Here is a 25,338-nt window from a genome sequence, read left to right as displayed (position 1 = left end):
AGACATTATGATCACTGACATCATAGCGCGTTGAAACCTCATTAAACCTGCTCAGAAGCCTGGCGAGTTATTGAAAGAAAGTCCAAAATCCGTGTGTATAATGCAAGTGTAGGCCCCGAGTGTCAGCGTGTGTGGCCCCAGCAGCTCTTCCCCTCTGCTGTGGCAGCGCAGTAAAGCCGGCGCACTTTTTTCTGGTGTAAACAAACGGGGAAATGGGGCACTTGGCAGCCGACTAAAGTGAGTGATGAGGCAAGTGTGCACTGAAGCATCTAATGAATCATTTGTTGGGAATGCTGGATTTCATGAGGAAAAGAACGATGAAGAAAAGGAGGCTGGATGAGAGAGAGAAAAGACAAAATTGCATTTTAGATAAAAAAAAACAAAATGAGAAAGACAAGCACAGCTGGCAAAATTTGAACACGAGGTTAGAAAGCGTAAGAAATGACAGCATGTCCTAATCCTACAACTGATGCAGAAGCAGCGGCGGTGGAGACGGCGGCGGATAAGCCTCGGTGAGCGCTGGTCACTGCTGATGCTGAGCTTTATTCCACAGCTTGACTGAACTCCTCTCTCTTCAAATTAATAAACATGAATAAAAAGTCATTCTAAAACCACAACACTATAGTACCCAAATACGAGTAATAATAATAGGCATATACCCTTGTCAATAAAATGTGGATTCATCTTTAAATACTATACATCCTGCTATTAATCATTGCAAAGTCTTCCTCAAAGGATATTTTAATCTTTAAAAATAGCGACATACCACCAGTAGACGATTGGATTGATTAACGATTGCGATTCCTCATAGCACCAAGATGGTGGCTTGTCCAGCTGGCGATGTCGACGCCAGTTCAAATGCTTGCTGTCGCTACGTTCCTCAGACCGCAGCGCCCTGAAGCCAAACGTTAACTGTGTTCAATAGGATGCCAAGACAGAGGTTTGTCAGGAAGGCCTCGTTGAAGAGGTCAGTAGCGACCCGTACTCTCCATTCTGTGACTGAACACAATACAAGTACAGAACTGTTGAGAAGACAAGCAGGAACACGGCGGGAAAGAGGAGAACACCTCGGTCCCACCTTGTGTATTCATACGCAACGCTATGATAAGGATGTTAGTAGGAGAGAAGGGTGCATAACGTGCACTGCCAGAGAATTTGATTAGTAACAGGCAGTGTGCTGGCGTTCACAGGCTGTGTTTATCTGAGGAAGGGAGATCCCCATCACAACCACTTATTAGGAAATATATGTGGGCTTAACCAGGCAGTCATTCAACAGCAATAAGAGGCTTGCTTACTGACCACAATGTGCTGGGACTGAGACCAGTCTAACCGACACTGGAGCAGCGGAGAGGAAAAGCGAGACAGGAAGGAAATAACAGATACACATGGATAGAGTAAAACGAAATATAGAAGAGACACGGGGGGCAGCAGGAGGTGAGCGATGCATGTAACTACTAGATATGGAGAATTCACACACACACACACACACACACACACACACACACATACCGGTACACATACAATTCAACAGCCAAAACAAGAGTGGCATGAGGAAATAAAGTCGAGTGAAAAAGAGGGATGTACGGTATGAAAAATATCCACTGTGGAAAGTGTGTTAGAAACAGATGCAGCAAGGAGTCAAACAGAGGACATTAATGCAGCCACATCATGTCGACTCGACTCTGCGTCACCGATGACGCAGCAGTCTTCTCTGCTGTTTCCATAGAAACGCAGGCATGTGCACCGATCAAAACAAAAAACAAAAAGCATATTTTTACTGCAGCAGGATGCTCTTTGAGTCTCCATGAGGTAACTGAGTATGTGATGGAATCGAAAGCTGAAGCTGTGTCATCGAGGTGTGGAGCTGTCGGGAAATGTTCAGGGTATTTTTAGACACGCGCACACACACGCACACACATCCAGGCTCATGAGCAGAACCAAAGCGCTAACTTTATTTTACCGCTGCAGCTTCAAACTAAACATTTGGTACACTTATGGTCTTTGGTCTTTTATCTAGTGGTGTCTGATTCATAGGCAAAACATGCAATGGCAAATAAACCCACACAAACTACCAAACACATTCTCAGCACTGTCGAAATGTCCATCCGAAATAAGAAACAGCAAATATATCGTGTGTGTGTGTGTGTGTAAGTATGAAATATGAAAATAAAATACATATGTATACATTTATAAAATCATTAAATACAAATTTACGGCATCAATTTTGTCAATTTCTGTTATTTCTGATTAGCTCGAAAAATATATTGCACTGTTGTAAAACTGGACGGACGAGCAGAGAGACTTCCTGCTTTCAGATCTATCAATACACGCACGATTTAACAGCAATTTTAGAACTGGCAGCCAAATCAGGCATTCAGACAATGAAAATGTAAGCCATGTCGGAAAGCCAATAAAGAGTCAATAATAAGCAGATTGATATTTAAAGCGTATAAGCTGCTTTAACACTATACATTTTAACATTTGCATCTATGCCCATCGTAAAATATAGCAAATCAATTCAACCCCCAATCTCCACATGGTATCTGAAGGCGTGGCCACCATTCCTCCAACGCGAGAAGCTTTCAATTGTGTTCCATCAGTGGAAAGAATAAAAAAAAAACATGTTGGAAAAAAGGAGGGAATGAAAGAGAATAGCAGTAGGGAGTAAAAGATCTGTCAGATTTTACAGAGGGCACAAAACCACAAGAAAGTCAGGGCTGAACGCGTGCTGGACATTCCCAGGGCCGGCACTCGCGGGCTTGGAAAAAGCAGGAAAATGATTTCAGCTGTGTAAATCGACACTGGCCTTGTAGCTGAAGATAGAAAGGGAGAAAGAGGGAAGGCCGGCGCTGTGTGCCATCATTTCTGCGCCGTAAAGAAGCCGCCGGGGACCTATTCTTTCAGGGAAACAAAATTTAACACCATGCCATCAAATGAGACTGTGTTAATTGTTACCAAATGAACCTGGGGGGTAGACAGCAACTTAGCGCTGCAGCTTTACCATCAAACATGGCTTATCTTACCTCTCAGATAATCTAGCCACTCTAAATGGTAACTATACACTGTTGCCCCCAAAAATGCGGCGGCTGAAAGGGAAGCCGAGGAGCTTTGAAGTGTGTCGGGAGACAGTGTGATCTGAGCAGCATCACGATACGCTCCGTCGGGATGTTTACACGTGCTTGCTATTCCAGCCTTCAATCTCGTCTTCTCTCCCAGGGTGGTATCGTAGTAAATCACGGTCCGAGGCATCGCAAGGCAATCATTTCATGTACAGTAGACAATAACAGCACAGCCGCTTAGATCACTCATTCAATTATGGCAACGGATGCAATTAGTGGCGGCCTTCAAACAGAATCGGAGCAAATGGCTACTGGCACTCAGACATATTTCTTCCTTCAGCCGCAGTTGGTCATAAATTGTAAACACACATTGGTTTGCACGATTACAGGCTCTTACTAGGTGCTGAAGATTCAGCACAGACAAAGCATGAAATTCTGTTGCTTATGGCGTGTCAACAAGTCGCCATCTCAAGGTTCTCAATCGTGCGACTCAGGACTGTGATCACCCTAAATTGGAGGGCAGATGTGAGCGGGCAGGTTGGCGGCGGATAACGCACGGCGAGGAATTGAGGAACGAACGCAGATGGAGGTTTGTCATAATTCCAGGCTTTCGCTGCTGGAAGGGAAGCGGTGAATCTTGGCTTTGGTGTGGAGGTTAAAAGGGTGAGTGCACGTGTGTTTGTACACATGGCCATGGCCGCTGCTAGGATGTGACAGAATATGCTTTTTGGTGCACATACGCAGTGGTCATTCCCAAAGCCGGGACGCATTGACCCCGTGGGTGTGTCCATGGCACATTTGGGTGGGAATGCGTGAGTGTGCATTGCACTTTCAAGGCATGTGGAGGACATGATAGCATTTGTGTCTAGGCCAGGGTGGAGCGTTGTGCGAGGCAAACTGTGTTTGAGCAGATGTGGGCACCGCAGAAAAGAGCGACCGATCCTCTAACTACTAGAGGAAGAAGATTACTGGCAAATACGGGGAGAAATTGCATGGATGGTATAACTGTAAAACTGTGTTTGGCATGAAAGACTGAGAAAAACTCCAGATATTTTTCCAAATCCACAAGATCATCATTTATCAGTGCGGCTACCATGTCAACAAAATACATCCGGACAGAATCTCTATGGAAACAGACTGGTTCCATCCCATTGGCTGTAGCAACTTGTAGCAAGACGAACACTGTGTGCGGCGAGCAGGGAATCAAATACCTCAGAAGGCCCTGCAGAACAGTAGCTATGGTTACTGATCAATACCATATTAGCTCCAATGCGTTAAATGAGGGACCGCGAGGGAGATAGCCTGAGTAATCAGGAAGAAATTTGTGCAAAGTTGGAGTGTGGTATTTCTGTCCATGCAAACGCTATGGTTAGTCAGACATGGCTGTGGGCCGAGCTCCCCTCAGCATGTGACACTTCGACCAACTGAAGGTGGCAATGAAGCCTAAAGTGGCCTCTTCTCTCCTTATGTTGTCCAACGGTTTCTTTGCTCCACTTGTGTCAGCTCACAACTCACTTGCAGCTGCACAAAGCATTTGGCACCGCTTTTATCTGCCTCATTACATGTGTTTGCCAGCTCCATATCTGCCCTTTCATACAATGGCTCTCGCTCTCTCTCTCTCCCTCACACACACACACATGGGCCTGCGGTTTTGAGGCAGCTATGACACAATCCAGATTCTCCTAGCTGCCTATAGGAGGGAAACGTGTTTTGCACAGAGACATTTGCCTCAGAAGTCCAGATTTTCCCTGCCAAGCAGCTTTGATCCACATGGCAAGGGGGGGTGCGGGGGGGGGGGTGCTGTTATGTCAACAGTCTTGTGTTTCAGCTGAAGGGCCCCTGTACACCCCTTGGGTGTCACTCATTGCTCGCTGTCATTTCTGGAGCAGGTTAACCATTATGTGGTGCTGTCATCTGACAATCCTAAAAATGGCCTCTATGGGATCACAAACAAACAAGGACCCACACACACACACACGCACACACACACACACAACCTTAAACAAGTCAGGTTGCTTTACCTCAACCAGGATGACTAAGATCCTGCACAGACACGCCCTCTACAGGTTTCATACTGTACAGTACCTTGAAGTGAGGTTGCGGCCGACAAACATTTATGTGCAAAAAGAATTGAAATAGGATTTAAAGGTTCTTTACTCAACACACTGTTCAAGGGATGTTGCTCGGACGTATGGATATTTATTAATCTGCGTTAAGGATGCACTGATACCAGTATCAGTTCCGTCCTGTGCTCGTGGACTCGTTCCATTCCTCGATGGCATCTGCTACCAGTTTAGGGCTTTGTGACGTTGACTACAGAATGAGAACCGATTTATTTGCCATTGTCAGTGAGAGAGTTCACAAAATAGGAAGAGCCTTATTGTTAACTGACCAGTTATGCTGTCACACATATTTATACATACATCTGTACAAACACATTCTAGTTAGTCTACTTTAATATGTTATATTGTATTTTAGTCAGAGAGCGCAGACCTCCGCCAAGCAGCTCGTTCCCCCCCTAACTGGATCTACACCGTCCACACGGTGATCTGGATCATCACCAAAAGGTTATAGATTGTTCTTGGAATTCTTTATACACCAACCATGAAAAGGAAAAGTGAATCAGAGTTGATTTTAATTGATTGAAGAACACATTTTGAAGCTCCATTGATGGCAAGTGATCCAGAATCCAGGATCTCTTCTAGATCATCACCAAAATGTAATCATCTGTTCCTGGTACCATTCACAACATTTCCTGAATATTTCATCAAGATCTGTCTGTAAATCTTTGAGTTATATTGCTAACAGTCAAACAGACAGACAGACAAAGCTACGCTGGTGATTACCCAGCCCCCACGCCGGTAATAATAGAAGACAGGTTGCCTTACTGGTAGATGTCCTTTCGCAGCACAGTGCGGGTCAGAGGGTTGTCGGCCTGAGGAGCCATGCTGAGGGAGGCCAGCTTTAATATCACCGTGTCTTCCTTCTTCACGTGGGGATCTATTGAGACAGACACATGGACCAAATCTAGACCAATGGACATGCATAATGTCACAGACGTTTAAAGGAATATGAACACACACAAACGCCGTCTGACACACCTTAGAGGTATAACTACTCGTTGCTACCACCTGTCAGAAGAAGGAAAAGGCAATGCAAAATTTTTTCTGTTCTTTCGGTGTGCACATGGAGCTGTGGTTGTCTTCAGAACGTCAACTATTTTACTGAGTTCATGTCTCTGCATTCTAATGTGGCGTCTCTGCTGCGTCTGCGACAGAAACGTTCTTCCAGGCACCACAGGAGACATCGCAACGCCCCACCGATTCTACGCTTCCCATGTGAACGCACAAAGCACACGCACGGAGTCCCAAAGCAGCAAGTGGCTCTCAAACCTGACGCTGCATGCTTGTCTTGTGCCCCGGGGCAGACGACCCTGATCACACTGGTGTTGATGTAGATGAGAGGCAAACTGCGAGAGGTCAGTGTGTGGCTCCTCATTGGTTGACCTGCTGATTTCCCGCGCTCTTTGTAGCGCCTTGGTATTGTAGCCTGAACATAAATCAAGTTGAAAATATTCAGAATACATTCACAAAAAGCTGAAGCAGAGGGTCATTTTGTTTTAAGGGCTGGTTGGATACATTCATCATTGTGTTTTTGACAGAGCATCTCTTCTCCTCATGTGGAGCAATCTTCAGGCGACATTTTCATCCCTGACTATACATCTTTCTATGATGTTTCCAAAATTACTCTAGAATATGTTTTCGGACATCATCATTTATTCATAAAAGGTGCTGCTTCATCAGAGGTCTACCTGGAACACTCCAGCTACTGTAGCCAATAGGGGACAGGACAGCACCACATCAAAGGGCTGGGCTGTCAGCAGGATCTCTCTCAGGTACTGAGGTGAGCTGTCAGCCAGAGGATCAGAGGTCACCCGCTGACTGGCAGTAGTAGCGCCGCTGCGTGCCGGCCGCTCAGGCCGGGAGGTGAGCTTGTGACGGACGTTTTTGGTGACAGCTTGGGTGTAGGTGATAGACAGGAAGCCATGCTGCTGGTGAGAGCCCTCCAGGACTTTGGCAGCAGTCTGGCCAACGGTGAGACAGGACAAATCACGGTGACGATAGGTATCCACAGACAAAACTTGACTTGTTCAATGTTTCTCAGTCTGACGTCTTGAAAGCTGGTTTCGCCATTTGTCATGCAACGACACTATTTTCATTTGACGTAATATTGCTGTCATCAAAAAAACAGCTAACTGTAATGTTTGGATGTATTTTGTAGAGACAGTTTTAACACTTGAACCTGAGCCAAATCAACTTGCCCTGCGTGTTACAACTAGAAAAAGAAAAAAGAAACAGTCAGGGGCTATTCGGTTAAAATAAAAACATTAAGGTCAGTATGAGAAGAAATATAGATCAGTAGCCTTTATGAGATGACAAAAAAACATAAAACTACCAACTAGAGTTGTCTTCTGAGGCTGGAATATTTACTTTATGAAAACAAGCTACATATTTGCTCATTGAATGAATGCAAAGAAAATACAAAATGACAAATCACTGAAACAGCCATTAAAGCGAAATAAAAACAATCTCAATATCTAAATGATTAAAAGCAAGGCTGTTTAAGACATCACAGTCAAGTCTGCAAAAACATCCAGTATCAGTGGGCTTCCATTCTCCTCAGAGACTGAGCGTAATATAAACCACGCAGACATTTACTTTCAGATCTGATTCACTTTGGAATTTTGACATGATCACTGTGACTGCAATCTAGAAGCGGTAGAAAAATATAAAGCAACAAAGAAACAATGTTTCAAACCCAATATAAACAAATCTCTGAGGAGGACTGTTGGATGCCACTGTTAAAGGAGATTACACAGAGTCAACTAAAAAGGAGAAAAGATGGCTTCTTACAGGAGGGAAAAAGCCAGAGAAGTGGCTGAAAGTGTCCTGCTTGCTGACGGGTCGAACCAACACAGTACGTCTGTTCAGCTTGTCAGTGCAAGAGAGGAGCACTCCTCCGAAACTGCCCGAGCTCCAAACACCCTCCTCCTTACTGGAGGCGAGAACAGAGAGATAGAGAGAGAGGGGGAAACGTAGCCGGAAGAGGTAAAGAAGGCAAGAGGTCAAAGGGAATGGGCAATGAAAAGAATTGCACAAACACATGTAGAGAAAGGTGGAAGAAAAGAGAAGAAGGGAAGAGAAGACATAAATCCACGAAACATTAAGATTACTAGAAATAAGCAATTAAAACCACAGGAAGTTGCACCAGCTTCAACCATTTGAACATTTCTGGAATGGTCTTACACTGTTTAACAGAAATAGGACTAAAGCAACACTTTAAATCTGGGATTAGGAAAAACACAAAATAATTAATTCAATTATCAAATTCAGTAGATTAGTTAATTTTTAGACAGGTGTTCCATTGAACACGATTAGGAGTATAAAACCATTCCCAGAACTCGATTTGAGGCCCATGTCCTAATGTCATCCCACACCCAGAGATACAGCCATCGCCACACTTCATTGGTTTGATCATTCAGCCAGTCGGAGCCTCTGGACAGACAGGGGAATGCTTGTACCCTAAAATGACTTCATTACCTTCGCCAAGGAGGTTATGCTTTTGATGCCGTTTGTCCGTCTGTCTGTTTGATTGTTCGCAAATATTACTGAAAAACGGCCGAATGGATCTTGATGGAGAGAAAAAAAATCTGAAGATGGGTCTCGGTCTAATTTAGATCCCATTCAATTTTGAGAGCGATCTGGATACCCGGCTGCGTATGAAAAAATCTGGAATTTCCCATTTACTCAAAAAAATTATATCTTATTAAATATGCATTCAATTCACTCGCCAGAAATCACAGTCATAAATGGGTCCGATATGCACTATCGTGAAAAAATGTCTTCTGGATCTGATCCAGAATGAGGTCAGGAAAAATTATTACATTTTAACATTGAAAACCCATTTATGGATTCAAAAATCAATCAATCAACTCTGATTCACTTTTACTTGTCACGGTTGGTGCTTAAAGATACCAAGAACAATTTAGAACCTTTTGATGATGATCCAGATCACCATGTGGACGGTGTGGATCTAATTAAAAGGGGAATAAGCTCCTTGGCGGAAGCTCCCCGAGCGCTATTCTAGTTTTTAGTTAAATTCTTGCTGAATTTTTCGTGTGCTTCAACATGTTGCTCGCGTGGACACCTTGAGAAAGAGCCAACACTTTTTATTTCTTGTGATTTCCTTCATTTCCCCATCTGTCCAACATGAGCAGAGGTTTGGGCCCTGATTAGAAGAAGCAGAGTGGCAGAGGCGCAGAATGTAGCGGCCTAAGCCTGGGAGGGTCGGCTTTTGGACAGGTAGGGGCCTCACCGCCGCTGTTTCTTTGCACTGCAGAATGAGTCCTTCATAGTGACAACCCTGCCCTGGCCTAGAGACACACACAAGGCCAAGCTTAACCTGGGCCACACAGAGTCGAGGACGGAAGGAAAACATTTTCTATCTTCAGCAGCCTGGACAAAACGCTGACATTTCAATGCAGGCAAAAAAGAAATGCAATGCATGGATCAAAGTAGCTAAATGACACACATAAACGCTGTAATGTGGGAATATTACTGAGGGCATCAGATTTCCAGATGTTGTAGACGCCATCCATGAGAGCACCTGAAAAGCACCTTTAAAATCCATGAGCATGAACGCAGGCTCCGCAATCATCATTCAAAGCAGAGCAACATGAACGATCAATCGACAGAAGAAACATAACATGTGGAATGTAAAATGTCCCCCCACCCCCACCGCTGCTCTGCTCATTACTCCCCACCAAATCCTTGGAGTTCAGGAGAGGAGCGTAGGCCTACTGGTGAATATCTCTTTGTAATCTCCACTCTCAGCTGTAACAGTGACTAATTCATATGCCCCCCCCACCCTCCCTCAGGTCTTCATCTCCCCCATCTCTCTCTGCTCCAATGCAGCAATCCTCCTCTCCGAGCCCTTTGTGGAACAGCTGGAAGACATCAGCTCTAATTTGTGTGAGGTGCGGATAAAGGAGACCTGTCACCGGCTGTCCTCTCTCAGAGGGTATCTGTGCGTTTTGGAGCACCGTTGCCATTGGAGACCTGGCTAAAATAAAGAAGAGACTCGTTTCTAATTTTACCACTGGGAAGGAGAAGCCCTTCCACAGAATTGAATTCCCAACCACTCCATTACTGGTTTCATGCTAACCTCGACATTCTCCTCCACTACGCTATGATAAGTGAGCCCCACACCTATTTCTAAATTCCCTCCCTCGGTGCCATTTTCCCTCTCTCATCCACCTTTTCTTGTCCTCCTCCTATTCTGATACAATCAGGGATTCAATTATCTATATCCACTGCCCATATTTGCCGGGGCAATCAGACTTTCCATTCATTTTCCAGGAGTGAGATAGCTGAGGGCCAGATGAGACGCTTTCGCTGTCAAGCTTGATTTTAATCTGACCCAATGCACACAAATAACCTGAGCCTGGTGAAGAAATACCTCACAATTATCTGTTCAGAATGATTCATATAGACTCCAACCACAGTGGGCTTTCGTGTAAATTACGTGAATGATGCAGATTACATCGTGTGCCAGCAGCCCCGAGGTCCTCACAGTGTCCTAAACAGTCGTGACTGTAACCTGGCTTGGATGGGAGCGCGCTTCTGCGTGCCAGAACTTTGCTCGGTTAAAAGTGTGTTGTTAAATGCACATTAAACTGAAATAACCAACAAAATGAGAAAATTGATCCATTATCTACTTAGAAAGGCACAGAGGTCTAGTCAAAGATTAAGGTTGGCTTAGGCTCAGAAGCAATTAGACACACACCTGTGAATAGCTATAATGACCCCCGACACCTTCACGCTCCAAAACTGTCCAACCGCTGACACTGTCCTGGCTGAGGCTCCGTGCGGTGTGCAACACATGTGGCGTGGCAGAATATAAATCATCTGACTGTAGTGAAACAGGGAGGTCTGAGAGAGGCAAGCTCAACAGTTAGATCCAAAACCAAGACGATGGCTTCGGTCCTTCCCTGACCCGTCTGGGGTTTTTAAAAGCTGAATCTCTTTCCCCCTCCAATTTGAAAAAGAATTGCATCCACACGACCTTGTTTAAAAAAATATCCATCCAAACCTAACTGCATAAGCGCGTTGTTAAACACATTCATAAGCATGCCAAACAATCGGAGGCATAGTTCCCCAAATCCTATCCAATCAGAACGCTCCGCCTCTCGTCGTCCCGTTAGCAAAACATGACGTCAGGCTCGTTCGTGTGGACCGAATTGATTCAAAAATCTTCACTTTGGCCGGAGTTTTCAAAAATCTTCGTTTTTAGTGATGATCGGCGTAGAAAAGCATCTTCGTTTTTGGAGATACGTGTGGACATGCCCTAAGACGCAGCTGAGGGGATTCTTATCTGGCAAATCGATATACATTATCATTTCAGTGCTGAGGCAGCACGGTGGCACAGTGGCTGTGCTGTTGCCTCACAGCAAGAAGGTCATAGGTTCAAATTCGACCCGGGGCCTTTCAGCGAGGAGTTTGCATGTTCTCCCCGTGCCTGCGTGGGTTCTCTCCCCGTGCCTGCGGCTTCCTTTCACCACCAAAAACATGCAACTTAGGCAAATTGGGTACACTAAATTGTCCATAGGTATGTGTGTGTGTGAATGGATTGTCTGTCTGTGTGTGGCCCTGCGATGAACTGGCGGCTTGTCCAGGGTGTGCCCCGCCTCTCGCCTGTACTGCTGGGATAGGATCCAGCACAACCTGATTACGGATAAAGTGGTTAGAGAAAATGAATGAATGAATCCAGATTTAAATTCGGAGTGCATATTAATCAATGTGTCAGCAAACAGCTTCCACGTAAATACGCCGGAGTTAGCACAAGTGATCTCCTCCCAGAAGAGCAGGAGCTCAGGAGAGCATGCAGCTCGTACTGAGAGTTTATCCAATCACAGAGGAAGGCGATGAAGACGAGAAGGAAGACACACAGGGAAAAAAAAACAATGGCTTGGATATTTTAACGACGCCACACTTTCTTCACATTTATTCATTTTAGTTGCAGCTTCTGTTGATGCCTTCAGTATGCGCTTTAATATTTTTATCAAGCATCGTCCTTCCGTCTAAGTACGGAGTGCAATATCGCTCGGTGGGTTTCTTCCCCAGAAGCACTAATGTTTCTGTGAAAAGATTGAGACAACCCAGAGAAGTGACTGACTGAAACCCTAAGACGTGTGAGCCTGCTCCCTGGTCTATCCGTCTTTCTGTCCATCAGCCTGTCTGTGGTAACCGCCACAACAGCTGTCTGTAAAGACAATCATGGCGAGGTGATAATCCCAAAATCCACTCATATGAGCAGAAGTGGTAACAGATAGAGTGTCAGTGGTACTTGTGGTTAATGTGTGTTTGGACTCTGGCACTGAGAGCATTTGAGTTGGTGGGGTAGCAGAGTAGCCAGGTGGTCCCAGTCATCATTAGGTGTATTGTCATCAAAGCTATTCCTGCCTGCTGATGTTGGACAGACGGACGGACGGACGGACGGACGGACGGATGTGAGAGAGATGCTGCTACCCTACCTGGATCTGTAGTGGTCGATGTTGAAGCTGCCAACTTTACATTTGATCTTGGTATAAACATCCTGGACATCCACGGAGGCACTCAGGTCTTCCAGCTCACTGATGACGCAGATCTCTGACAGAAACACACACAGGTCAGGTGACATGTTTCACTTTACGTTAACATCATGAAGTGAATCACATTGGAAGGACAGCCATGATGTAGGAGGACCTAAATGTGCTGACAATCTCTTTTTGCTTTAGCATGCTGCACGGACACCACAGTATTTAGCAGAGAGGCAATAAAGCTAAACTCAGCTGGGAGTAAAGGAAGTTTCATCTGTGTGTGACTCTAGTTTCAGTTGGCAGGGATCTCTGGTCCCGAGCCAACCGCTGCGGTCGGGTCCCGTACAGACGGATAGTGTGTTTTTGAATCTGAATGAGGTTAGAAGCTGTGCACACACATAAGTCCGTGCACACCACAAACATGGCAAACCCACACACACCTCAAGAGGTCTTGCTGTGCAGAAAGCATCAATAGGATGCCTCTCAGCTGGACTAAAGGTGACGTGCATACGGCCATCAGTGTTTACACGTGTGCGTGTGTATTCATATAAATGCATGTGTGTGTTCACGGCTTACAAACCCACCCACTGCAAGCGAAGTGACTAAGCTTCACAGAACGGTGAGTTCAGCTGTTGTCTCTCACAGTTTCCACAGAGAAAGTCCCACAGCCACTGGCTAGCTTGGGAAAGCGGACTTCATGCCTGTGAAGCTATGCATGTTGTTGTTGTACTGTTGCCTTGCGGTGATTCTGACGAAGGTTTTGCGATGGCTTATTGAACTTGAAACACAAGGCCCGTCAGCTTTATTGTTGAGACTGTGTGGAAAGAACTCTCCCAAGTTGTGAGATACTCAGAAAGTCATCGTCTCCGAACATGGTGTTGATACTGATGTATGACTTTTCTAAACCCACCCTGCAAGAGTCCTGGAAACCCTTACTCCCTTCGTCTTAAAGGGCTCATCTTGAAAGGAGGAAAGTGCAGCGCTGATTTGTGCCTTGAGTCGAGCCTTCGGAGACTCATTCTTGGTTCTCTACCGCTAATCTTCCAACACATAATAGCATAACATTATACCCGACAACCAGCATGCCTGGAATGGCTGCTTTTCCATTGCTTTGGAGAGACAAGAATCTAATTTCCTTTGCAGTTGAAATGAGCATATTTCATCATAACCTAGTCTGCAGTCATATCTGTGGCTTACTTATCTCCACGAATGTGCTTGTGATATCAGGCATCGGACATATGTCATACACACAAATCTTGTTTTGTTTTTCCCAGTGTAGCACACACGCTAAAATCTAGCTGCTAGTTCACCTTGCAACCCAGATGGCTCTATTAATCCAGAATCCAGAATAATTCCTATTTATTTGTGGGGCAGCGGTGGCTCAGGAGGCTGGGACTTGGGTTGGTTCAAATGTAATTTCGTTGTTGTGCGTGTCGTGGTTAACATTCACTAACAATGACAGGAAAAAAAGCTTTCTTCTTTAGGAAGTTAACCCAACTCTGTGATTCTTTTTTTTTAATGTCCTTGTTCTACTATAGAATACTTTAAGCCAAGCGTTCTGGTTGGCAAATGCTAAATATTGCAGCCACCGCTTAAAGGTAAAGCTAGCCCTTCATCACTCCAGTAAATCCTGAGGGGACAAGAGATGGTTCGCTTGGAATTAATCACCCATCTTTGTATTTGTCTTCCGCCTTCACCCCCCCATTCTCTCCAGCTGCTTCTCCCTCCGGAGTGCTCGAAGTTTGAACGAGAAAAGAGTCCGGAGTCTTCCTGTGCTCTTTAACATAAACACTAATGATTTAATAAGATGGATCTAAAGGCCACGGTTACTACTGCGGGAATTCATGCAGGTCTTCAGATCACTGATGTCATAAATATAAGGTACACAGGAAGCAGCAGCTCAGTCAAGTCATTATCTACTCCCCAACATCTGCATGTGAAGTCTGATGAAGTTTCTTCTTCTACAAAACAATTCTAGAGCTTCACAGTAAAAAGCATAGTGTCCTTTTTTATTTTACAGGCTCACTTCAAATCACGTAGAACTGATGAAAAGAAACATAAAATGACTCCACGAAGTTCTGAGATCCAAAATTCCAGGCTTAGTTGATAACTGGAAAATAATGCAACCTTTATGCCAACAGCACCAGCAAACAACAACGAGTTAGAATGCCTGATGTCGGCCTGGCTAAAGTCAAGAATTCCAATTAGGAGAACTCTGCAACGCTGTTTTGCTGTGAAGCTCCAAAAACGTTTTGTCGACTAAGGCTTCGTGGACTAAAAAAGGTGAGTCGATAATGATTTTTAATTTAAGGGCAAAGCATTCTTTAAATCATAAACTTGGTCTTGAAGACATCCATGTCGTCACTAGGAAATGGAAATCGCTGCATGTGAAACCCACTAAACACAAACACAGTACGGGCGATGTCAAAGGTCAGTACCTGTCTCTTTGGCAGTCGGTTCAGGAGCAAACAGTTTAATAGTGACCTTGGGTAACATCCACTGCATCCACAGGCTGACCTTCCCACTTGTTCCACCAATGCTGCTGGTTTTCTGCTCCAGCGTCACCGTGTCAGCAAAAGGACCGTCATCTCCAGCAGGCACAGAGTCACCCTACGGACCCAAGACAAGATGTGTTCAGTGATCGCAGCTGGGAAGATGCAATGAGCCGTGGATAGAAGACAACATAATGAGCTCCGAGGCTGGGGCAGGAATCAAACAATGATTTCACAGGGAATTAAACACATAATATACCTACTTTGCTGCGTGTGATGCTGTTTGTCTATTCATCCGTCCAAAACATCTGTTTGGCAAATGTGTATGGATGCTTGAAAGTTTTGTCACTATGATAAAAGCGACCACAAGAGTTCCAGTCTTTTGGTGAAGATGACATCAGGGACTGCTGAACAGAACGCTACTCAGAGCTGAATGATGTGGGAGGGACAGGAACTATTGAGTGGCGCTGTCACTGCTATTAACCCCCAACTAAAGCCACCGGCACCCACACGGCCTGCTTTCACTCAACTCCATCAGGACACACACGTATAACGACCCAGAGTGAGGAGGCAAAGGCCAGAGGAGGGTATGGCTGCGGAGGAGGCTGCCTCATGTGAGCTCTCATCTCATTTGGGGGGGGGGGGGGGGGGGTGTTGCAACACACTGAGACTAACAGCACTGTGGAGATTGTCTTCCACATGAATCTCTCAGTGTGGCTGACTCAGGAAGTAAAAAGCCTGCAAACAAACAACATGGTAATTTGCATCGCTGGCATCGCAGGGCTTCACTTTTTCCACAGCTTCTCGCATGGCAGCGTGGTAAAGACACATTATGTCATGGTTATCAAGTCTGCCTGTGGTTGGGGAGGAGGTTATCAACAATCTCAATTAGAAACCCCGCAGCTGCTGGACTGACTACAGTCTCTTAAAGAGGATCCAGATGAGGAAACTAAGTTCCTGCTCCGCAGCTGGGTGGAGGGTGCTAAATCTTCACATTTAATTCGATCACGCATGAGGATGCAGACAGCAAAGTTCAGTAACAGATGATGACAGTCACAGAAACGACTGAAGGGTTATGCTGATTCAAAAATAGATTCAACATTACAGAGCGCTCAGAAACAGAAACGTGGTATTCAAGGTAAAACTTACACGAGGGATGTGTAGTATATTCACTCATATTCTGGTAAAGAAGAAACTTCAACTGGTGGCGTATAACATTCTGCATTTTCATAACCCTCAATGATGAACTTCTTCTCATATAAACAAAAACACCACAAAAACAACACTGAATCATTCAATTTCACAAGAACCAGCATTTATCCCCACCAAGTGTCGAACAGTATCATTACGTGTTTCCATGGATCAAAACAGTCAAGCTGTGTGTGCGTGTGTGTGTGTGTGCAGTACTGGCAGTGAGCAATACGAGCCCAGTAGTAATGGTGTTCAGTCGGTCTTAATGAGAGATATTCTAGAGTCAACTACCATTCAGGGACTAATTATTGTTGGGCTACAGTCAAAACATGGTTCTCTGTGTGTGTGTGTGTGTGTGGTTAGGACTGTTTAGTTTACAGCTCTGGACAGTCTGTAGGATTAGGCCTGGTAATGTCATGTGTGGGAACAGGAGCCAGCCGCTGGCACTGTGGGAAGATCCGACCGCTGTGTAACCACTGCAGCATCGGACACCCGACTGCTCCGGCTTCAGAACCACGGCTGTCACTCGAGCAAAGGCTAACTTCAATAGGGTCAGAATTAGGGATGGGAATAAAAAAAAAAACATTCTTGTTGAGAACCGGCTCCCAGTGTTTCGATTCCTTGGAATCTTTTGCCATTTTTGCAAACGATTCCCTCATCGATTCCAGCGGGTGCAAATGACGTCGCAACGTGCATATAGTGACGACATTCTCCAAGCAGCCAGCAGGAAATATGGCGCCGACGCGGCACAAACGCCTCCAAGTTTGGCTTTATTTCACAAAAAGGATGACAGCAGGGCAACTTGCAATAAAACATCGACGGGAGGAAACAATAGCGATATGCAAAAACATTCGCCCACACAGCAACGATAACTTTGAACGAATAGGCTCACCCAGCAGCAGCGGCGGCTGCAGCAACTTTAGCACATCCTAAATAACACTGCCTAGCATGCTAGCGCTATTTGTCTGGCTGGAAAACCTGCTATGACTAACTGTTAACCTTAAACGAATCCCATAGTAGACGAAGCAGATCCTTCTTTAATCAGTGTAAAATACCCCTTCTTACTCGTAGAAGGTGAACGCATGCACGCACGCCTACACACACACACACACACACACACACACACACACACAAACACACACACACACACACACACACACACACACACGCACACACTCCGTGAAGGAGCTATTTTCCCACACCTCCCAAAGCCAAGCTGTAAAGTATACAGTTTAGTTCTTGGGCCTCTCCGTTATAAACGGGCTGAGGATCCGGGTTTATTATTGCAGAGTTTTTCTTCGCTCATCAGAGAGCCCAAACACTGGAAGACAACAACAGGCTGGGAAGTGTCAAAGAAAGCTGGATGGGAAAGAGAGGATGTTTTAAGGGCAGGCGGAAGGATAGATAGTTGTGAGGATGGCTTAATGACAGACAGAACAGATTGAAACAGAAGCGATAGCGTGAGTAACGTGAGGTAACGCCGCGGACAGAGGTGCAGGAGGAGGCGGCAAGAAGATGAAGCTGTGGAGATTGAATTAAGTCTGGATGGAGAAAAGAAAGGCCATGAAGGCAAGCTACTACAAGATAATATTACTCATTAGTCAAAGCCAAAGACAGCTTACATCCCATTTAGAAATGAATTCCTCCAAACCTCTATAATTATTGCTAACGCTGAACGAGGCTGGTGGGGCTTTACACCAGATTCAGGCTTGTTGGGTTGCAGCAGATGTTGTTTGCCAATCTTGTGGCTCAATAAAGGATCAATACGAAAGAGATATAAAAGAAAGGATGAAAATAACAAACGAGAAAAAGAAGGGAGCCCCCAGACTAAAAAGGCAAGGAAAGCAAAAGGCGTGGCGAATGTCTCAGACTGTTGCTCCGCAGCTGAAGGTAGTGAAATGGCTGAGTGGCAGGGGGCTGTGGGACAGGGGGCAGTGGGACAGGGGGCTGTGTGACAGGGGGCGGTGGGACAGGGGGCAGTGGGACAGGGGGCAGTGGGACAGGGGGCTGTGGGACAGGGGGCAGTGGGACAGGGGGCGGTGTGACAGGGGGCTGTGGGACAGGGGGCTGGGGGACAGGGGGCTGTGGGACAGGGGTTTCTGGGACGTGATGGGAATGTGGCTGATCTGGAAGCGTGGGGAGGAAGGAGGCTTGTCGGGGAGAAGCTGCTGCCACTACTGCTGAGACTTATCAAAACAGCTCCTACATTCTTGCTCAATCACCCAGCCTCCCAGAGGCCTAAACACTTCTACCAGTGTTTGTACTTAGGTAAACAGTAACAAGTGGGCTGTCAGGGGCCTCCGTGGCCTTGTTGCAGACGCTCGGTACCTCCAGTGCCAATTTCAAGTGCTGCCACTTCTTTGGCTCCACATATGACGCAAGAACACACACATGTTGATTGGAGAGAAACAAACGCAGACCCAGATGCACTTTGTTTCCCACAAGGCCGGTGTGTGACGGTTATGCTGCGATACTAGGGCCCTGTTGGTGCTAATCCTGAGGTCACGGCGGCTGAAGACCGAAGGCCCAGCCACCTGATCTAGATATTGTTGCTTCTACATGAGAAAACAATTCACACCACATTATCCTAGGATACGCATCAGCTCAGGACGACGGGGAAAAACAGCTCATCTGTTGTTGACCCCTAAAAACGGCCTTTGCAGTCTCCATCAGCTTTGCACATCTGCACACATTTCCATACTTTGCTCTCTGGGTTTGATATTGTATCTGAACAAAAAAAAAAAATACCGGTAAATACTGGTTATTATTTTCCCTAAATTAAGGAGCAGGTTTATACTCAATCAAGCTCCAGCTTACACAAATGAAACCCGGCTCGTGGCCGATCTGGAGTGTCTGTTCTGGCAAAGGAAAACGAATGAAAAATTCATCCCAAACAAAACCCATTAACGTGTGCTAACACATAGCATGTGTTAGCAATGCCTCAACCACTCAGAACAATACAAACTACAATATTTCTACTTAAAACCATAAATCAGAGGCACAATGAAGTATTCAACAAATGTGCTATGTAACAAATTACATAGCACATTTCTCGTAGCAATGGACAGGGCTTCATTTGTGCTGCAGGACGTCCCGGATTTGGACCAGCACCTATTTCATTCAATCCAGCACCTCCTGTGTCAGTAATACAATCTTTGTGAAGGGGTTTTGTACGATAGATAGTTGTGGGGCTTCCTGATTTATAAATGAACCACTGTTTGAGGACACGCCGAGAGGTAAGTGAGAAACCAAATCTAGAAATCCATATTCTAAGTCTTTGGCTTTGGTTAAGAACAGGTTGCTGCGATCATCTCTTTGCATTCCTTTTGTTTCTGTGAAACAAGAGGAAAAACACAGGAGCGGAAACAATACAGTGACAGTACAGGAATCTCTTTTCCTCTTCTGCTACTACCGATAAAAAACACAGATCTGAAATGTGTTGCCGGGTGAGAAAAACAAACCTCTGTGGGGGAGCCAAAGTCTGCTGAGGGGCTGCAGGTGCTGGTGTCTGGTAGGACAGTGCCAGCACTGCTGCGCACCGGGGAAGAGGGAGCAGCACCAGCGGGGGGTTCTGGGAGGCTCGATACCTGACGCGAGGCGCCACGCCTCTGGAGACGGGCCCACGTAGAGCTCCATCTGAGGAGGAGCTCATACAATAGTTGAACCTGGAGAGTAAAAAAAAGACCACAAGTTAGTGGATTTAATATTTGATCAATCACACTGATTGGAGTCCAGTCAGAAGCAACTTTAACAAATGATTCTCACACAAATGAAGGAGTTTATTCATTATCTGGGAGTAATATTCACATGGACCCTTCTTACAGCACACATGCTAAGCATAGCCTGAGCATGGGACGAGCTGAATGCACTTTCAACGCATCAAGTCTGCCGTACCAATTGAGCGACTCAAAAGATAAACCTAAGACACCGCAAGTGGGCTCAATATCTGAAACCGCATTCAAATGTGCTTTTGCCAAAGTCAGAGTCGAAGAGCTGCGCTGGGGAGGCTGTCATGTCGTTCTGACTTCTGAGGCCATTACCGTGATTTGGCTTGGCAGCTTTGTCGTTACGTGACACTAAACTTAGTTAAAGTTGAGGGCGAACACAAGAGAGAGGGAGGAAATATTAGCCAGAAATGAGCCACTATCTGATCCCATTTCTTTCACTTTCCAACTTAGCACTCTTCTCGATTTCTGCGCGTCGTTCCAAGAGGCCTCACTTCACAAAAGTGATGGATGATGAATTGAAAGGCACAAGCTCGCGCCCTCATGCACGTGCTTCACTGTGCAAATTTGCTATCCATAACAACAAAATTCCCAAAGAAACACCCACAGAGGAAACTTAAGTTGTGTCATCAATTTCCCCTGAAGAACTCACCACAGTTCGGAAAAACCGAAGGCTCAGCATCAGGCGCTCGCAACTATTTATCATGCGCTCACATGAAACGAGGCCTCGGCTTTAAACAACAACAAAGCCAAAAACAAGAGTGGAAAACATGAGTGGAAGGCAAGGGAATGCGACGCCATCCTTTCAGTTCTTCATGCATCCACTCAGTGCTCGAGCGAGAGAGGGAGGGAGAGAAGGGGAGAAAAGCAACGGTCTTTCACAGTGAGCTAATTCCTGGATTTAAAATGTGTTGCATCTGCAGCCAACAGCACCCCCCCCCCCCCCCCACAACCCACCACTACAGAGGGTCCCTCAAAACTAAAGGTGCTCTATCACATTAGCTTAGTCTACTTAAGACACAGTTTGAGTCTCTATTGCTCTCTCACACACACACACACATAAATGCCTGCTAGTCGGCACCGAGCAGGGAAGCCTTCCATAAGAAAGCATAAATCAAATGAAAAGCAGTGCACTAAATTGCAGCTGGACCGTCTCAAACATGTCCAGGAAGAGCTGCAAACGCTGATCCAGCAGCCGTCCAGGGACGGGGCCAACAGCTGCCTGCCATGCCCGACCCAACTGTTGCTGCCGAAAGCAGGGGCACAGCGCGGCGCTCCCCTCTCTGAGATTCTGGGGTCTGGAAGTCCAACCAAGCACAACAAGGTCGGCTGCACTTGCCAGCAGATGTGGATATGGAAAGCAAAGACCGGCGAGCGTGGCGGAGACAAGGGACAGGGTGAGAGGACGGGTCGTCACACACCCTCTGGAGTCCAGAGTTCAATCCCGTAAACCTTTCTTTCATGGTGACATTTTTAGCATTCCATTCATCCACACTCTCATCATTTGTCCTCACATTTCATTTTTCTTCTTCTCAACATTCTTACGGGACTATCCATCTTCCTCTCTTATCTCCCTTCGACCATTTGTTCTCAATCTGTTTCCTGCTCAGGAGGGTTAGCTGGTTCAACTCGGCTACTGCTGTCAAACCAGTGGGTCACTGCCCACACACACACACACACACACGGGTTGGGGAAGTGAGCAGAACACTTGGAGGCCTTGAATCTCCAAAGACCTGTCAGTTGTGGATTAGAAGGTCTTCTAGCTGGAGGAATAAGGACTGGAGACTGATCACTCATTAATAACACACAGATGAGAGACGCCTGCCTTTATCTCAGATTTAATAAAGACAGATCCAAAATGTGACAAGTTGCTGTGTACGTGTCTGGATGTGCTGATTCATTCGATTTGTCTGCGCATCAGATGTTTGAATATGTTAGGCCAGGACGCAGCGACGCATTATACTAATACTAATACCAGATGCATCATCCGGGTATGTTTTATATTAATTCAGATGAGCCTTCATAATCTTTCAGATTTCATCGCCCCACTTTCACATATACCCCCCCCCCCCCCTCCAGTGTCTTCGGAACAGTGGAGCCACCATCAGTGACTTTTATCAAGGCGACACAGACCTGCTGGCTCTTGGAGGTTTCTCGTGTGACTTCCTGGATGAGCCTTTGCCCTGAGGGAACTTTGGAAGGTCAGCCACCGTTGGGAAGGTGTGCTGTTGTTCCAAGTCTTCTCTGTTTGTGGGTAATGTGTTTCTCTGCGGGTCTGTGGCGTCCCAGAGCCTTAGAAACGGCATTTTAACCCTTCCCAGTGATTTATTTTGATCCCCCTCTTCCAGAGCTCTTCTGGATTTCTTTCAATTTTGTCGTAGTGTCCTACTGGTGAGCTCTCCTCGCCAACTTCATGCTTTTGCAAATGGTCTATTTAGGGGATGATTTGATGGAACAGAGCTGGTCCTAATCAGGCCTGGGTGGGTCTAATCCAGCTGCAACCAGTTATCAATGCAGTTTCACTTCTATTCTTTACGACTCTAGGAGGGACATTTTCTTCACACAGGTCCAGTAGGTAGTAAATAACATTGTTATCTTCTTAAACAGAATTATAATTTAAACCCAGTCACAACTGGGTGCTAATACGTCAGTGCTGCACTTTGTGAGTGTGCAGCTGTAAAATGAAGGGTGACAGGTCAAACGCTGTGATAGTGCTTTGGGTGTCTGGTGGATTAAAGTGGCTCCGATGGGAAAGAGCAAGGCCCATCCTGAGTTCTGGCACACAAATGCACTGTCTCCATGCACAGCTCCATGCACAGCAGGGACTACACAACATGCACGGCGATCACATTGCATTAGAAGTTAGCTTGCAGCTTCAGGAAACTGAGAGTTCAGTTATCATTTTTGACAGGGAGGGAGATGCGATTGATGACACTGGATGCATTTAAACAAGAAAACTGCCTGAGCTCTGCGTGTAGAACACATGTGCATTTATTGCCACACGGGTGTGTGTGTGTGTGTGTGTTTCTTCTCCACTGTTCCAGGATGCAACAGTTCACCTTGGGTGTTCTGCATTAAAATGAATTGAACACGTGTTGGAAACATGCATCAAAACTTAACAGCCTGCATTTGCGCTTTCATTTTTATGCATACATTGTGTGCACGTGTGTAAGCATGCAACTTTGTTTTAATATTTCTCTTGCTCTCTTTTAATACTGCTGATCTTTATATCTTTAAATGACTTTTTGCATCATGTCCTATTTTAGCTGCAGCTCAACTTTCACTCAGACCATTAAAAAATTAAAACCCTTTCCCGTACATTTTCACTGTACAACTTTAAAATAAACTTTAAGGGGCGTGACTGTTCCATGCCTATCTCTAAAAATACCTTTGCTTGTGCCATGAAGTAGTTGCAAATTATGGAAAATATGAATGTGGTGAAAAAATGCTGTTTAAATTCCCAGAGAATTTAAGAAACGAAACTCTGTGGCTACATATTATGTGTTCACCTGAAGCGCAGATGCAACTCGTGATCTAACTCCTCCTGTGTGGTAAAGCAATCACATCCAGTAGAGCTGGTGGGAACTCCTCGTGCAGCAACTGTACGCCACTCTTACATCCTCATATGCAATCCAGCAAATGGCAACGCTAATTAGAAAGAGGGTAAGTAGGGTGAGGTCTCGCTTGTGCTGAGAGAGGGTGGGGCTGTTCCGATGGCAGTCCTCAGAGCTCTGCTGCGTGACTTCAGATGGTACAGTATTAGTTTATACCCGCCCCCTTGAGTCAGACGTCTACGCCAGAGAGGGAAGGAAAGAGAAGGAGGTGAAGAGAGGAGACAAGAGAACAGAGACGCTGTAATGAAAGAGAAGAAAGGGAGAAGAGAAGTTTTCATTGGTCTCAAAAACTAATAATGAGTCATCATATAATAGCAATAAGCCTCCCTAGCTTTGCCAGACACAGGACAGAACAAAGAAACCTCTCCGTAATAAACGACCGGTTCTCTGGGAATGCTTTCACCAGCAACAGATGAAGGCTTTTCATTTGCTTCTGGTACCAATTCCTCTCAAAATCACCACAGCTCATCTTTGTGGTGGGAGACGCTTAACAGCGTGACCACTCGAAAGGTCCTTCCAATTAAGTGTTTACAGAGGGGCCTAACTCAATGCAGTCCGTTCAATTGCGAAGAAACAAAACATGCGCAATGGTAAATGGAGATGTAGAAAAACAAGCATCAGAGACAAACACGGTTCCGTCCATAGCAATCATGCTCTCACTAAGACATTAGAACACAGTGTAAAACCGCCACAATGAGCCTCACAACTCCCCGTCACTCAGAACCCAAACGTTGGACCAAAGCAAAACAACGCAACACTCTCCTGTTTACACTCGCATTTTTCTGAAAATGATACGCGGTAGCAAGATGAGGCAGTTTGTTTATTGGAGTCAATCTATATCAGAGAATCCTGCAGAGGCGGGGTCTTCATGCCAGGGTTAGCGTGGTCATGTTTCAGGGAAAGTTTACAACAGGGTGATTTGTATAAAAACCTGATGACTACTTATTGAGGCTCGGGACTGTCTGACTGACCTGAGGGTTGGAGCACTTGACGTAGATGGGCTGTAAATCAACATGGAGGCAGACTACAAAGGAGCTCCTCCCTTCAGAGCAGCTCTGCAGCTTATGAGATGTGACAGCCAGCGTGGAGGTGCAGCCCATGGGCTCCAGCAGGCTCAAGCTTCGGTGCTGTCCCAGCAGCGTGTACACGCTGAACTGACTCAGGCTGACAGTCCACGGGAAGGCGTCACCTGGTGGGTGGCACGAGACAACAACAAAAAAAAGGAGGACGAGATGAAACGTTTGGGAATGATACACAAATTGGTAGAAAGAGGATGCAAACTGCTGCTGAGAGATATTGGCAGAGATTCCAAGGAGCGAGGAGGAGGAGGAGGAGGAGGAGAGAAAGGGGAGAGCGAAGAACAAGAAGCCAAGACATTGTGAAACTGAGAGGAAGGCAAGAAAATAGATTTGGGAAAGGGGACAAAAAGAAGTGCAAATGATTAAAGTATAAGAAGGACCAGTCAGCGAGGCTCAATATTAAAAACAATGTGACAACCAGACTTTTCTTTCCGCTTATCAAGCCAATTACTGAACACGGGACGACAAAGCTTTCTGGAACACATTAGGGAATAGCATCAAGACTCAAAAACAGCAGTGTCAGCTGATTCTTTTTGTTTTA

At 45.7% G+C, this 25,338-nt stretch overlaps 1 protein-coding gene and 1 long non-coding RNA gene across 2 annotated transcripts in view; one reads left to right on the top strand and one right to left on the bottom strand.

Annotated features, from left to right (window-relative positions):
• The window catches only part of LOC137917696 (intermembrane lipid transfer protein VPS13B-like), a 303,427-nt gene that overhangs the window by 123,201 nt on the left and 154,888 nt on the right, over positions 1-25,338 (bottom strand). The window contains exons 24-31 of the mRNA XM_068760421.1: positions 24,690-24,907; positions 19,841-20,044; positions 15,135-15,306; positions 12,652-12,766; positions 7,973-8,114; positions 6,871-7,143; positions 6,452-6,608; positions 5,948-6,059 (exon numbers count right to left, since the gene is read on the bottom strand). Coding sequence (XP_068616522.1) covers positions 5,948-6,059; positions 6,452-6,608; positions 6,871-7,143; positions 7,973-8,114; positions 12,652-12,766; positions 15,135-15,306; positions 19,841-20,044; positions 24,690-24,907 — 1,393 coding nt within the window. The remainder of the gene's footprint in view (positions 1-5,947; positions 6,060-6,451; positions 6,609-6,870; positions 7,144-7,972; positions 8,115-12,651; positions 12,767-15,134; positions 15,307-19,840; positions 20,045-24,689; positions 24,908-25,338) is intronic.
• Positions 1,314-15,432, top strand: LOC137917697 (uncharacterized). Its single transcript, XR_011106670.1, has 4 exons — positions 1,314-1,434; positions 14,838-14,979; positions 15,065-15,126; positions 15,208-15,432. It is a non-coding gene; the product is annotated as an uncharacterized lncRNA (long non-coding RNA).

Source organism: Brachionichthys hirsutus, chromosome 3, assembly GCF_040956055.1.
Source record: "Brachionichthys hirsutus isolate HB-005 chromosome 3, CSIRO-AGI_Bhir_v1, whole genome shotgun sequence".
Taxonomy (NCBI): Eukaryota; Metazoa; Chordata; class Actinopteri; order Lophiiformes; family Brachionichthyidae; genus Brachionichthys; species Brachionichthys hirsutus.
This window is presented reverse-complemented; position numbering and strand designations above follow the sequence as displayed.